The sequence below is a fragment of the Giraffa tippelskirchi genome, chromosome 6 (assembly GCF_054371585.1).
Source record: "Giraffa tippelskirchi isolate mGirTip1 chromosome 6, T2T-mGirTip1v1.2.pri, whole genome shotgun sequence".
Taxonomy (NCBI): domain Eukaryota; kingdom Metazoa; phylum Chordata; class Mammalia; order Artiodactyla; family Giraffidae; genus Giraffa; species Giraffa tippelskirchi.
Genome location: NC_137280.1, coordinates 115,751,438 through 115,766,821, shown reverse-complemented (window position 1 = coordinate 115,766,821; position 15,384 = coordinate 115,751,438). Strand labels below are relative to the sequence as shown.

The following is a 15,384-nucleotide window of genomic DNA, read 5'->3' as shown; positions in this document are numbered from 1 at the left end:
TTCTAACACCCAAGAGATTGGTAGCAGTATATTAGAAAATCAAAGAAATTCTTATAAAATAAAATCTCACTTGCTTTGTGAAATTAATTGATATAAATATAAGCATATGAGTTTTTTGAAGAATCCAGGTTCAAATCTGTTTTTTATCATAAACAGCCAAATAATGAGAACTGGAAGTAGAAATGAGTGGCTTAAAACCAGACTTTTCTTGGAAATTGCCCAGAAATCAACCTTTCTAATTATATTTGCATATGGTGTAATCAAGTGTATAAGCTCTTTTCTTTAGCAGTTATTTGACAATTCCACTATATAGAGAAAAAGAAAATTAGTTAATTAAGCAGGAATAATCACTTAAAAATATTACATCTTAAGATAATTGAAAATTTATAATTATAATTAAGTTATATATCAATATCAAAGAAAAATTACATTTAAACAGAGGATTTTTTTGTTAAAGATATATTGCTAGAGAAGTTCTATATTCATTTTTAACTCATGAAGTGACAGCTAATAAACTAAAGAAATAAAAAATATATATATATATATCCTTTACCAAGTTTTATCTGCTTTGTGACATCTTTGTTGCCTGGAGGGCTCATGGCCCTAGCTTTCTGAAGACCATACATTCATGTCTATGGGTCAGAAGCATTGATTAGATAGAGCAGTATTTCCCATAGAGAGGTTTTGTATACACACTTGTGTGGGAATGCACAACTTTCAGGACTGAAATTAAACAATTTAAAATCTTTATAAAAATACTCATTTTATAATATTTGAAATTTATCACTTTATCCTACCCATCTAACATTTAGTTTTAACTAATTTTTAACATGTGTACATATTCTCACCATATTAACATTTTTACAAACATCCTATTTTTTTATCTTAGTTTTAAAAGTCTAGAATTTAACATACAACTTTCTAGCCTTTTCAGCAGACTCATTACACATATGAACATTCACTAAGAAGAAAGTAAAATGATCTAACATGCCCCCTCCCCCCCAAAGCTCAGTAAATTAAAGCAAACTACCTAGGTCTATGGACTTCCCTAGTAGCTCAGAGGGTAAAGAATCTGTCTGCAATGCAGGAGACCCAGGTTCAATCCTGGGTTGGGAAGATCTCCCGGAAAAGGGAATGGCAACCTACTCTAGTATTCTTGCCTGGAAAATTCCACAGATAGAGGAGTCTGGCAGACTACAGTCCATTGGGTTGCAAAGAGTCAGACACTAGTGAGTGACTAACACTTTTACCCACCTCTATATAACATGCATTCTGCAATTTATTCTATGGTTTATACTGTGCCCTCTTCTTCCTTAGGGAGGATAAAACAATAATAAGGACTATGGAGAATATATACTTTTCTTCTTCATAATCTCATCTATTACCTACCTAAAAATGGACACCTGTTAATAATAATAGACACTTATTAATAGTAATAGGCACTTACTGTATAATTAGCCAATTTAATCTAAGTTGAAAAAGAAGTTACAATATATGAGTGAAAATTTTGATTCTTGTAATTGTCTAGAATACAATTAAATAAAATATTTTCCACAAATTAAACTGCCAGATAAAAGTGAGGAAGTTAGTGTTACTGATTTTTTTCCACAGAGTGATCATTTCAGCAAAATATGATTATACAATCTACTTGCTATAATTTGCATTTTCAAGATAGATAAAGTTTTATATTACAGTATGCATTAAACATATTTTTTATGTTGCTAAGATTGCCCAGCTGAAAAGTTGTTTATTATAACCATCTGGCTTGAGGCTCAACATTCAGAAAACTAAGATCATGGCATCTGGTCCCATCACTTCATGGCAAATAGATGGGGAAACAGTGGAAACAGTGACAGACTTTATCTTGGGGGGCTCCAAAATCACTGCAGATGGTGACTGCAGCCATGAAATTAAAAGACGCTTGCTCCTTGGAAGAAAAGCTATGACCACCTAGACAGCATATTAAAAAGCAGAGACATTACTTTGCCAACAAAGGTCTATCTAGTCAAGGCTATGGTTTTTCCAGTGGTCATGTATGGATGTGAGAGTTGGACTATAAAGAAAGCTGAGCGCTGAAGAATTGATGCTTTTGAACTGTGGCGTTGGAGAAGACTCTTGAGAGTCCCTTAGACTGCAACGAGATCCAACTAGCCCATCCTAAAAAAAATCAGTCCTGAATATTCATTGGAAGGACGGATGCTGAAGCTGAAACTCCAATACCTTGGCCACCTGACTGACTCCTTGGAGAAGCCCCTGATGCTGGGATAGATTGAAGGCAGGAGGAGAAGGGGACAATAGAGGATGAGATGGCTGTATGGCATCACCGACTCAATGGACGGGAGTTTGGGTACACTCTGGGAGTTGGTGATGGACAGGGAGGCCTGGCGTGCTGCAGTCCATGGGGTCACACAGTTGGACACGACTGACTGACTGAACTGAACTGAACTGAAATGAGACTCAAATTGCATGGAATTTCAAACTTATTTTAACCTATAGCTGCAAACTCAATTTTCTAGAATAATGGTTTTAATTTTACAAATTCAGATATATACATTCAAAAAATATGTGCATATTATGTGTGATTGGGGCTTCCCTGGTGGCTCAAATGGTAAAGAATATGCCTGCAATGCTGGAGACCTGGGTTAGATCCTTGGGTGGGGAAGATTATCTGGAGAAGAGAATGGCTATCCACTCCAGTATTCTTCCTTGGAGAATTCCATGGACTGAAGAGTTACAGTCCATGCGGTCACAAATAGTCGGACACAACTGAGCAACTCATATTTTAATTTTCTATGTGTGTTTGGTGAATACAGGTGAAGGGTATACAGATGCTCATCATACAATTTCAATTTTTGTATAACTTTGTAACTTTTCAAAATAAAATGTTGGGAAAAAAATCAAGCACAAACATAAAACATGACACAGGGAAAAATATGTTTTGCCATCTAACCTGATGTTCACACACCTAATCTACCATTCTGTTATTATGAAATAGCAACTACTTTTAGCTCTATGCTGTTTTCTTTTGGAGATAGACTTTTCCCATTTACTCAGAGTAATTTGGTTACATGGACTTCTCTGTTTGCTTTTCCCTTTTTCTCTTTAGTTTGTTTCATGAGGATTTGGAAGGTCTGTAATCTCTTTTTAGACCTTCGCACGGTTTCTGTTGTACTTTACAAAATAAATTTTAACCTAAATTGATTTATATGTTACCCTCACCTTTTAGACCTTTGGCTAACAAAGATGGATACCCTGTTAAGAAATAATATGGAAATGCCTATTCAGTCAGTCAGTTGAGTCACTCAGTTGTGTCTGACTCTTCGCCACCCCCATGGACTGCAGCCTACCAGGCTCTTCCGTCCATGGGATTTTCCAGGCAAGAGTACTGGAGTGGGTTGCCCCTGCCTTCTCCGCATCCATACATGACTACTGGAAAAACCATAGCTTGGACCAGATGGACCTCTTTCGGCAAAGTAAGGTCTCTACTTTTTAATAGACTGGTCATAGCTTTTCTTCCAAGGAGCCATCTGCAGTGATTTTGGAACCCAAGAAAATAAAGTCTTTCACTGTTTCCATTCTTTCCTCATTTATTTGCCATGAAGTGATTCCTAAATTAAGAGATCTGTCAACAGTATCCGGGGCCCGCGCCTCCCCACTCCGAATTGGGGGAGGGTCCCGCTGGGCCCACGGGGCGGCTAGAAAGTGAGACCGCGCGTGCGCTGTGTGCGGGCAGCGAACCCCGTGGTGAGCCCAGGACGGGGAAGCCGGGTCCTTGCTCCCCAACCCCGCGGCGGTTAGGAACCCCTCAAGCCTGCCTTCGCCAGGAGCCGCAGCCGCTGCTGGTATGCGGGCACGAGCTGGGCCGCCTCGCTCGAGAACTTGTCCCTAGGACGTAAGTCTTGAGTCGGACTAGATGAAGACGGATCTACCGGGGACGGACGGGTGATTTGCGTGGACAGGGCCCCTCGGCGGCACGCGGTGGGGCCGCAGGTAAGACGGCCCCGGCGGCGGAGCCGGGTCGCGGGAAGCGCCACAGTGGCGAGGGCCGGCCGGCGTAACAGGCGTCGCGGGAGCGCCCTCGTGTGTGTGGCGGTGGGACCCCGCGCTTGTTTTCCTGGTGGTCCGGCCGTATCTCGAACTTTCTGTTCCCTGGAGAGCGGCTATGCCCCTGAGCCGCGGCCCTGGCTGTGAATGCTTGCCTCCCCTCCGTGTCGCTGCTGGCCCTTGCCCTGTCCCGTACGGGTGACCGCCCGCGCCCCTTTCCCCTGTCTGGTACCGAACCAGCCACGCCTCACCTGGATGTCGTCCCCCGGCCTCCGTCGCCTGTGGCGCCCCCGGGCGGAGGGCCCTCGGTTTAAGAGCGGGGAACGCTGGGCACCCCGGGTTGCGCATGAGGGGCGTGGGGGCGCAGGTTCGCGTACGGAGAGCATTCTCCCGCGCCGGCTGCGACTTTGGGTGTTGGCAGTGGTGGTCGAGAGACCCGCAAGGGCTCCCCTGGTGGACGGGGAGGCCAGTCAGTGTCCTGGGCGCCGCAGAACCGCCCCTGTGTTGGAGGCCTCTGGCGGTGAGACCCCGTGGCGTGCTCGGGCGGCCGACTCGCGGTAGCGACTCGTTTTGAACGTCTCAGGGCCCCTCGCGACGGCGCGCGGCAGCCCCACCCAACAGCCGTTTCTATGCCGCCGCCGCGTCTTCGCGACGCTGGCCTACCTGGCTGCACCCCGTGTGTTCCTTTCTCCGTCAGTCCGTCCGCCGACCCCCAGGGCCGCTCCCAGTGCAGTTCGCTTCCCGGGCCGCCGCGGCCCCGCTCCGTTGCCCGACGCCTGTCTGCCGACGTCGTTTAGTGCTGTGCGAGGGGGAGCGCCATGCCCCGCAGCGCCCCGCTCCGGCCGCTCGCCCGAGCGCGGGTTGGGTTCCGGCCAGCCGTCGTGAACCGGCCGCGTGCACGCGCCGCCCGCCCCCGTGTGGGAGAAAGCGAGAGCGCATCGGCCGGTCCCGATGGGACAGGTGGGTGTCCCCCGACTCGCTCCTGGTCCGCTGGGGCGGGGTGCCTGCGACGGGGGACGCCCCCTCGTTCTTCCAAGCCGCCGCGGCGATGCTCTGCGCCTTGAGTGGATCAAGCGTGGGTAGTGGGCCCTCCTCGCCGCTGATGAGGCGGGGGAGTCGGCCCCCAGTGATCGCCTCCCCCCTTCCTCTCTTCGTGGGTGGCTGCCGCCCTGTAGCCCGCGACCCACGCCCAGCACGCCCAGCTCCCTGTGCTCGCTTGGCCAGCTTCCCTGGTGGCTCAGATGGTAAAGAGTCCGCCTGCAATGCTTGAGACCCAGGTTCGATCCCTGGGTCTGGAAGATCCCCTGGAGAAGGGAATGGCGACCCACTCCAGTATTCTTGCTTGCGGAATACCGTTGACAGAGGAGCCTGGAAGGCTACAATTCACGGAGTCCCCAAAGAGTGGGACATGACAGCGACTAACACTTAACTATCAACAGTATAGCTGAGCTATAGTTTGTTTAAACTTCTATGAATGAGCATATAAATTCTTTCCAGTTCTCATCATTTCAACAAAATACTTTAGTAAACATCTTTGATTATGGTTAGTGCATGTTTGAGTCATTAGGATAGAATTATAGAACTAGCTTACTTGATTAAAGATTTCACAAACTTTTCATTTAGACAGCTTCTGCCAATTTAGATCAAAGCCTTAAACCTATCTTACTTTTGATAGCAAGTATTATTTGATATATTTGTACAAGCAGAAGCTGGACCAACTTCAATAACCATGTGCCAAGGGAACATTTCATGCAAAGATGGGCTCAGTAAAGGATAGAAATGGTATGGACCTAACAGAAGCAGAAGATACTAAGAAGAGGTGGCGAGAATACACAGAAGAACTGTGCAAAAAAGATCTTCACGACCCAGATAATCACGATGATATGATCACTCACCTAGAGCCAGACATCCTGGAATGTGAAGTCAAGTGGGCCTTAGGAAGCATCACTATGAACAAAGCTAGTGGAGGTGATGGAATTCCAGTTGAGCTATTTCAAATCCTAAAAGACGATGCTGTCAAAGTGCTGCACTGGATATGTCAGCAAATTTGGAAAACTCAGCAGTGGCCACAGGACTGGAAAAGGTCAGTTTTCATTCCAATCCCAAAGAAAGGCAATGCCAAAGAATGCTCAAACTACCACACAATTGCACTCATCTCACATGCTAGTAAAGTGATGCTCAAAATTCTCCAAGCCAGGCTTCAGCAATACGTGAACCGTGAACTTCCAGATGTTCAAGCTGCTTTTAGAAAAGGCAGAGGAACCAGAGATCAAATTGCCAACGTCTGCTGGATCATAAAAAAAGCAAGAGAGTTCCAGAAAAACATCTATTTCTGCTTTATTGACTATGCCAAAGCCTTTGACTGTGTGCATCACAAAAAACTGTGGAAAATTCTGAAGGAGATGGGAATACCAGACCATCTGACCTGCCTCTTGAGAAACCTGTATGCAGATCAGGAAGCAACAGTTAGAACTGGACATGGAAAAACAGACGGGTTCCAAATGGGAAAAGGACTACGTCAAGGCTGTATATTGTCACCCTGCTTATTTAACTTATATGCCGAGTACATCATGAGAAACACTGGGCTGGATGAAGCACAAGCTGGAATCAAGATTGCTGGGAGAAATATCAATAACCTCAGATATGCAGATGACACCACCCTTATGGCAGAAAGTGAAGAAGAACTAAAGAGCCTCTTGATGAAAGTGAAAGAGGAGAGTGAAAAAGTTGGCTTAAAGCTCAACATTCAGAAAACGAAAATCATGGCATCTGGTCCCATCACTTCATGGCAAATAGGTGGGGAAACAGTGGAAACAGTGGCTGACTTTATATTTTTGGGCTCCAAAATCACTGCAGATGGTGATTGCAGCCATGAAATTAAAAGACGCTTACTCCTTGGAAGGAAAGTTATGACCAACCTCAGACAGCATATTAAAAAGCAGAGACATTACTTTGTCAACAAAGGTCCATCTAGTCAAGGCTATGGTTTTTCCAGTAGTCTTGTATGGATGTGAGAGTTGAACTATAAAGAAAGCTGAGCACCAAAGAATTGATGCCTTTGAACTGTGGTGTTGGAGAAGACTCTTGAGAGTCCCTTGGACTGCAAGGAGATCCAGCCAGTCCATCCTAAAGGAAATCAGTTCTAGGCGTTCATTGGAAGGACTGATGCTGAAGCTGAAACTTCAATACTTTGGCCACCTGATGTGAAGAGCTGACTCATTTGAAAAGACCCTGATGCTGGGAAAGATTGAGGGCAGGAGGAGAAGGGGACAACAGAGGATGAGGTGGTTGGATGGCATCACCGACTCAATGGACATGAGTTTGGGTAATCTCCAGGAGTTGGTGATGGACAGGGAGGCCTGGCATGCTGTGGTTCATGGGGTTGCCAAGAGTCGGACATGACTGAGCTACTGAACTGACCTGAACTGAATGTTAGAAGTAAATGCCTATTTATATTATGACAGAGCTAATGGAGAGAAGTTATTGCAAAAGTTTACTTCATTGTAATAAAATCAACAAAACAAAGTTATCGCACAATTCTCTTGTAAACTGAATTTTTCTCCTGTAAACTTGATTCAATTATTTGCTTATTTCCTTCCTGTATAGAGTTTCAAAGGGAGAGTGGGGGATATATAATTAGTATCTCAGATTCATAAATAGCTTAAATTATCCATGAGAAGCAGAAACTATTGGTTATTTTGGGATCACAATCATTCTTGTAGTTGTTTTTTTCTTTCATGTATTTATTTATTATAATGAAGTATACATAAAATATTTTTTTTTCCTATTTCTTCTGGGTGGAGTTCTAGTGCTGTGTTTAATAAGAGGGAGAGGGGTGAAAGTGGACACCCTTGTCTTGTTTCTAATCATAGAAGGAAAGGTGTCAGGTTTTCATCAATGAGTATGATGTTAGCTGTGGGCTTGCTATATATGGGCTTTATGTTCACATATGTTCCCTCTATACACAGTTTATTGAGAGTTTTCATCATGAAAAGCTGTATTTTTTTAAATGTTTTTCCTGTATCTATAGAGATGATCATACAATTTTACTCTTACTTCTATTAATGCAGTGCAGTATGTTTATTGGTTTGCATATGCTGCTTGGAATCCCAGGATAAATCTCACTTGGTCATGGTGTATGACGTTTTAATGTGCTGATGAGTTAGGTTTGCTAGTATTTTGTTGAAGATTTTTGCATCTGTGTTCATCCAGGTTCATACAGTTTTATTTTCTTGTAGTGTCTTTGGCCTTGGTGTGAAGATAATCCTGGCCCCATAAAGTTAGTTTGCAAGTAGTCGGTTTTTTAGAAGTTTTAGAAGGGTTGGCATTAATTCCTAAAGTGTTTGGTACACTTCACCAATGAAACCAAAGGTACAAGGATTTTCTTTGTTGGAAGGTTTTTTATTACTGCTTTAAACTCCCTACTTGTTAGTAATCTGCTTACATTTTCTATTTCTTCACTATTCACTTTACTAGATTATGTGTTTCGAGAAACTATTTAATCTAAGTTAATGTTCAGAGAAATATGCTTAATATATGAAAAATATGCCTATTTGGATGTTACAAATAGTTTCTTTAGGGCCACCTGCATGTCTGTGTTTCTCAGACAGTAAACAACAGGATTAAGACTAGGTGTTAGAATGGAGTAAAACACAGACACTAGCCGTCCTTGAAGGGGGAAGTAATGAGAAGTAGGTCTCAGGTAAGCAATGCTCCCAGTGACATAAAACAGAATGATGGTAGTAAGATGAGAGGAGCAGGTGGAAAAGGCCTTCCAACGGCTACCAGCAGAGTGGGTCCGAGCGATGGTAGCGATGATGAGAACATAGGAGATGATGGTGAGGGCAAAGGCACCAAGAATAGTACACCCACCCACCACAAATCCAACTTCCTCGTTGGTGTGAGAGTCACTGCAGGAGAGTCTCATGATAGGGGAGCTGTCACAGAAAAAGTGGTCAATGACATTAGGCCCACAGAACTGGAGGGAGAAGGTGTTGATGGTGTGAAAGATGGCATAGAGAGCTCCGCTCAACCAGGCTACCATAACAAGCTCTGTACACAGCTTTCTGCTCATAATGACACCATAAAGGAGAGGCTTGTAGATGGCCAAACAACGGTCATATGCCATAGAGGTGAGCAGGAAGCACTCAGAAGCACATAGTGTTACAAATAAGAAGAGCTGAGCCACACATTCCCAAAAGGAGATGACTTCTGAACCCATGAGTGAATTAATCAGTGCCTTGGGGATGATGACTGTGGTGTAGCACATGTCCAAGAAAGAGAGATTCTTCAGGAAGAAATACATGGGGATGTGGAGGCGGCTGTCTCGGCTCACAGCTGCAATGATGGAGATGTTCCCCAGGAGAGCAAAGAGATAGATGAAAAGGAAAAAGATGGTGCTAATGAGCCTCAGTTCAGGCACGTCTGAGAAACCCTTTAGAATAAATTCAGTTACAGTTGTCTCATTTGTCATTTCCTTCCCAAGTCATGAAAAGCAATAGTCAGAGAATATTCAAGATGGATATGGTCTTAGTGATGGTTAGTGCAAAACACATGCTCACAAATTGGTCCATAAAGATGGTAAAAAGTAAATCTGGTTCTCTGCATAGTTCATGAATCCCACTAACTTTTCTTTTTCTTTTTTCTCTTGCTCTTTCTCTGTTAAGTCTGAGCAATGACAGATTATAAATGAACGAGTAAGCATATTTGTTCAGATATTATGGTTATATACATGCATAATAACAAGTTGTGAAGTGCTTTGTATTAACTAATGCAAAAGGTGAAATAATCATATTCATTCAGTAATTATCCTCTCAACAAAACTATTAATAAATGTACTGCACTAGGTACAGTGCAGTTTGTGAGTTTGTGGCAGGGGTGGGGGGCACTGAAATGGCTGTAACAGAACCACTCACAGAGGTTGAGCAGATACTATAAATATCTTAGCAGGTCAAGAGCTGGTAGTGATGGAATTGCTATGGGTTTCCCTATGAGATTTCAGTTACTGTGATGTCAAATTTTCACAGCTTTTGGCAGAAATAAATGAGTTTAGCATAACATTTACTAATCTTCCGTACAGAACTGTGGTCTGGATTTAACCTAGTGGTCTCTGCTAAATGCATGACTGTGTCCTGTCTCTGAGTCTTCTCTTACAGTAGAAATCTTGCTAGCCTATGATCTTTAAAGTCACAATTTTAAGTCATGTTCCAGGAAAAGCATGTGGGACAGTGCCCTGAAATATTGGCACATGACTGGCCTTGTTTTAGGACCTACCGGTACTGAAGATTGACTTTGTCTGTGATACTTGAGAGGCTGATGGTTCATCACTCTCACTGCACCTAGAAGGTGTCATCAGTATCGTCACAGGACCTAACATTTTAAGTAAGAACAGGAAAGTGAGTATGGAGCAAAAAGCTTTGGCTTGAGGAAGAGACAACCTGTTTGCCTACATGGTTCAAATAAAAGGAAAGAGTTACTCTAAGAAACAATCTCCAAAAATGTTTTTATTTAACCAATAGCAGTGCTATAAGAACAATCTGGGACCCATTAAAATTTGACTTTTTAAACATCAATTTCAATTTTCTTTTGAGTAAATCTGTCACCTCTACAACTTTTATTGCTCATAATATAATTTTTGTGTCATTAGAGTAAACGAATTTTTAATTTATCACTTAGTATAAAAGATTTTTAGGACCTAAAAAATCTCTAACATATATGAAATAAGTGTGGTTATCTCTGGGAATGAGAAAAATTTTTTCAAAAGTTAGAATGAATACACATTGGTATTAATATTATAATCTTTGTTGTTGTCATTATTGTTTGGTTGCTAAGTAGTGTCCAATTCTTTGTGACCCCCATGGACTGCAGCCTGTGAGGCTCCTCTGTCCATGGGATTTCCCAGGCAAGAATACTGGAGTGGGTTATCCTTCTCCAGGGGATTTTCTAGACCCAGGAATCAAACCTGTGTCTACTGCTTGGCAGACGGATTCTTCACCACTCAGCCACCTGGGAAGTCCATTATAATCTTACTTTTTAAATAATAAAATATTTTAAAAGTTATTTCAAAAACTAATTTAAGAATTTTGCTTTTATAATATTTTTATTATGATATAAAGACATGAAGGAAAAAAAGAATAAATTTTGGAGAATGTAAGTGGTATTTTTGTATCCAAATTTCCCCTTCTTATAAAAACAGAAGTTATATTGGATTAGAGCCCACCACAATGACCTCATTTTATCTCAATTGTCTCTAAAGATCCAATCTCCAAGCTAAGTCACAGTTGGAGTACTGGGGTTAGGATTTCAACATATGAATTTTGAAGGGGATACAATTCAACTTATAACAGTCAATAAGAAACAAAGCATACTACAACTTATCTTTGTGGAAGAAAGATTGGGATGTCTAAGAACTGCTCATCTGGTCCAAGACAAGAAGTATAGGAAGGGTTCCTTGATCTCCGTGACAGTGACAGTGTCTTTCAAAGAGAGACAGAGAAGACTGACTTACTCAGATTAGCTTTTATCTGCCCTCCAGCATGAGGGCTTTTATTTGCCCTCCAGCAAAAGTGAGCAAAGCCACCTTTGCTATAAGAGTTGCAAGAGTAAGAGTGTTGTTCTTTTCCTGATTTGGCCTTCCATGGTGGTTCAGAAGGTAAAAGAATCTACCTGCAATGCGGGAGACTCAGGTTCGATCCCTGGGTTGGAAAGATCCCCTAGGAAGAGGAATAGCTACCCACTCCAGTATTGTTGCCTGGACAGAGGAGCCTGACGGGCTACAGTCCGTGGGTTTGCATAGAGTCGGGCATGACTGAGCAACTAACACTTTCACTTTTTTCTTTTCCTGATTTACTCTAATATCCACTTAGTGACAGTGATTGAAATAATGTACATTGGATGTCCTAGGAGTGTGGCCTTAGGGTGGCTGGTTTCAGCACAGCTAATAATATTCACATTACTTAAAACACTAAGCATAGTTTTCTCAACATTTAAGAAAATTATGACTATGTCCTAAGTTTGTCTTGAGAGTCAATGAAGTTGTGTGATCAAGCTCAATGTTTCCTCATTTTCCTAATGAAGGAGTTTGGACACAGCGACATTGGGATTCCATTCTGACATGATAGCCTCAGATTCTAAATGAGTTAGAATCAAGCAGAATGTCCAGGAGAAGCCACAGGAAAAGAGAAAACTTGCCTCTAGTACTTCTGGTTGCTTCCACTGTGCTCTCTGCTGGAGTTGATTCCTTCCCTCACTTGGACCTCTGCCTGACTCATCACTCCTTCCCATCACCTCTCATCCAGGTGATAGAAATCTGGTGTCAGTCACTCGCATCGCAGTATAATTAAGCTGTTTTCTTGGCCAGTGATGTCTGGATTTAAAACTGAGTCTTTTCGTATCATTGAAATATGCTTACTTCTATTCTAGCCATTTTCAGGCATTAATGCATTGATTTAAATTATGGTTCATCAAACAAGATGAACTTGCTCCTGACAGGCCAGGGGGCCTTATTAATTTGGTGAATCCTTGTATTTGCATAACACTGTAATGAGTGTTTTCATTATATGCAAGACAATGGGTTTCCCTGATGGCTCTGTAGAAAGCCTGCCAATGCAGGAGACTCTGGTTCTATCCCTGGGCCAGGAAGATCCCCTGGCATAGGAAATGGCAACCCACTCCAGTATTCTTGCTTGGAAAATTCCATGGATAGAGGAGCCTTGTGGGCTATAGACCATATAGTCACAAAAGAGTCAGATATGACTGAGTGACTGAGCACATAGCACGTGGGACAATACCAATACCAGTATATGCAAACTAGCAGATAGCGCAGTTGTTACCAGGCTCTAATATGCCCTGTGGAATCAGACCAATACAGTAAAGTCTAAAGTCAATTATTTCTCAAAATACTGAGTGTACAATTGTACCTGGTTTACTTTGATCTTGATGGTTGTTGAATCCAAAGAAATAAGCTGATGAGCTTTGCAAACCATATGAAGAATCACTAAAGAATCTAACACACACTGGTAGTAGAACTAATAGTTGTTCTGTACTTAGAGTAGACTGATTTTAGACCAGTTTCATCACCTTTCTGTAAATTTCTTCACATATCAAGCAGAGATAGTGTATATACCTTGCCCCCATTGTTCATTATAAGTAGCTAAATTAGGTAATGTAAATAAGATAATATTAATCAATATATCTATAATATTACTGTTTCTCTTGAATGACCAATACAAAAGTGGGTAAGACTGATTATAGAAAAGATAATAAAAATGCAGAGCCATGTATTCTGACCAAAAAGAAGAATTTATAATTGTGTATGAAACGTATCTTTCACTGACTAATTTCTGCAAACTTACTATGCTCCTGCTCTTTGACAGGAACTATGTTTGGCACTTAGCATGATCATCCTCACTGCTAATCCATTCCTTCCTATTTATTTTCTTCATAGCATCTGTTTTTATGCTGCAATTTGCTTATTGTGAATGAAGTATTATTCCTGAGGTCAAATATGAGCAAGAGATAGTCTGCAAGACCATAGTGTCTTTTTAATTTTTATTTTAGGAACAAAAATATTTAATATTTCAAACATTTAGGAAACATCATTGGAGTATAAAAATAAATATATTATTATTTCTGCCTTTCAAGTGCCCATAATGTTTTACAAAGGTATATAAAATTATTGAATAAAATATATCCAATGATTAATACCTAATATTGTATCATATATCTGTATACATACTGTATGTTTTTCAAAAGTATGGATAAAGTAATTATATATTATATTATTATATATAATATATTATTATATAATTCTACACATTATAATCATATAGTATTATATATTATATAATTACTGTAATTGTTATATAATATATTATCAGATATTATGTAATATGTAATATATAATGTTATATTTTGTTATTGTGTACTGTATTGTATATTATATACCGTATATGTATATACAATATATGTATTATATATTGTATACTGTATTATATATTATTATGTATTATACATTATACTGTATTATATATGCCTTTGAAAAACATTGTGAGGCTTGAAAATCAGTAATCATTAACACACACCTCGATATTTATCTATATAGTGGATGTAATTGTCAGATACAGGCCCTACAGAAATTTAGATACCAAAGAAAACATTTTAAGCTGAGTTGTTGATGAAGTAAATTTTTAAATTGCCTTATGAAGAATCGAAGAATTTTGAATGAATGAAAGCATCCAGATTCCAGTTGGAGGAACGATGCAGGGTTATGGAGATGGAATTTTAAATAACACACATGAGTGAAGTTAGTATTTGTATAATCTGCAGATGAATAAAAGTATTAAAGGAGATCCAAGTTACCATGACTTGTTAAAACTGCATAAATAACATTTTGATTACGTATTCCAGTTTTCTACTATATAAGTATCTATAGAAGCAACTTCAATGTTTCAACTAAAGAAGAATATTCAAAAAATATTTTTTATTATGAAGATTTCCTGTTAGACTTAAAAAAGAATAATACATCTAAGACAAGAGTAGTTACTTTGTTTAGGGGCACAATTATGTATTTAATAATGATTTGGAAAACTAACTGTACTAATTTAAAAAGAGGGAAAAAATGGCTTTTCAATCAGTTTTTGCCTTGAATGTTCTCTTGGTAATTTACCAATTTAATTTGATCAAAAGTAAACTTGAATTATGTCACCAATTCAAAGCATTAATTTGTGTTTTTTTTCCCTGAAAACAAAGCATTCTTTGACAAAATATTGCACTAGTCAAATTCGCAAAGATATGAATCACACAATAATAGTACATGCTTGACAGGTTTGTATGGAAGAGTTGGATAAAATCACACCTTGGGAAGTGCTTGACCAATATTTGGAATAAAGATGGAGTTTGATCAGTGAGTTTTTTCTTTATAAATGTAGATTCAGTCCTCTTTAGGGGAATACGTTTCAGAATAACATTGCAAAGTAAGAAAAAATCATACTTTTCTATTCACTAAACTAAATCAATGATTATCTGCCCTTCCCCTTCCAGAATGGTCCTAATGTAACTTCCACAAAAGTTGCTTTCTTGGTGTGCTTATTTCTAGATTTAATAAAATATTTATCCAGTTACTGAAAGAAGTACATCTGTATTTTGAGATATTTAGAAGAGATGTCTAACAAAACTAGATTCATTGTGCTCAGTCGTGTCCGGCTCTTTGCGGCCTCTGGACTGTCGCCCTCTAGACTCCTCTATCCATGGAAATTCCAGGCAAGAATGTTGGAGTGGGTTGCCATTTCCTACTCCAGAGGATCTTCCTGACCCAAGGATCAAACTCATGTTTCTTGCATC

The 15,384-nt window shown here is 40.6% G+C and overlaps 1 protein-coding gene and 2 long non-coding RNA genes across 12 annotated transcripts in view; 1 reads left to right on the top strand and 2 right to left on the bottom strand.

Moving 5' to 3' along the window:
* The window catches only part of LOC145511584 (uncharacterized), a 98,892-nt gene extending 91,317 nt beyond the window's left edge, over positions 1 to 7,575 (bottom strand). For all 6 annotated transcript variants that reach the window (XR_014057967.1, XR_014057968.1, XR_014057970.1 and 3 more), the window contains exon 1: positions 4,708 to 7,575. This is a non-coding gene — a long non-coding RNA (uncharacterized LOC145511584). The remainder of the gene's footprint in view (positions 1 to 4,707) is intronic.
* The window catches only part of LOC145511586 (uncharacterized), a 96,231-nt gene continuing 84,565 nt past the window's right edge, over positions 3,719 to 15,384 (top strand). For 3 of the 5 annotated variants that reach the window (XR_014057975.1, XR_014057972.1, XR_014057973.1), the window contains exon 1: positions 3,742 to 3,990. This is a non-coding gene — a long non-coding RNA (uncharacterized LOC145511586). Of the gene's footprint in view, positions 3,991 to 15,384 lie in introns of all 5 variants that reach the window. The other 2 variants (XR_014057974.1, XR_014057971.1) reach the window with 2 other exon arrangements.
* On the bottom strand, positions 4,965 to 10,502 carry LOC145511579 (olfactory receptor 5T3-like). Its single transcript, XM_081505123.1, has one exon. The coding sequence runs from the start codon at positions 9,515 to 9,517 to the stop codon at positions 8,594 to 8,596; it is 924 nt and encodes a 307-aa protein (XP_081361249.1). The 5' UTR covers positions 9,518 to 10,502; the 3' UTR covers positions 4,965 to 8,593.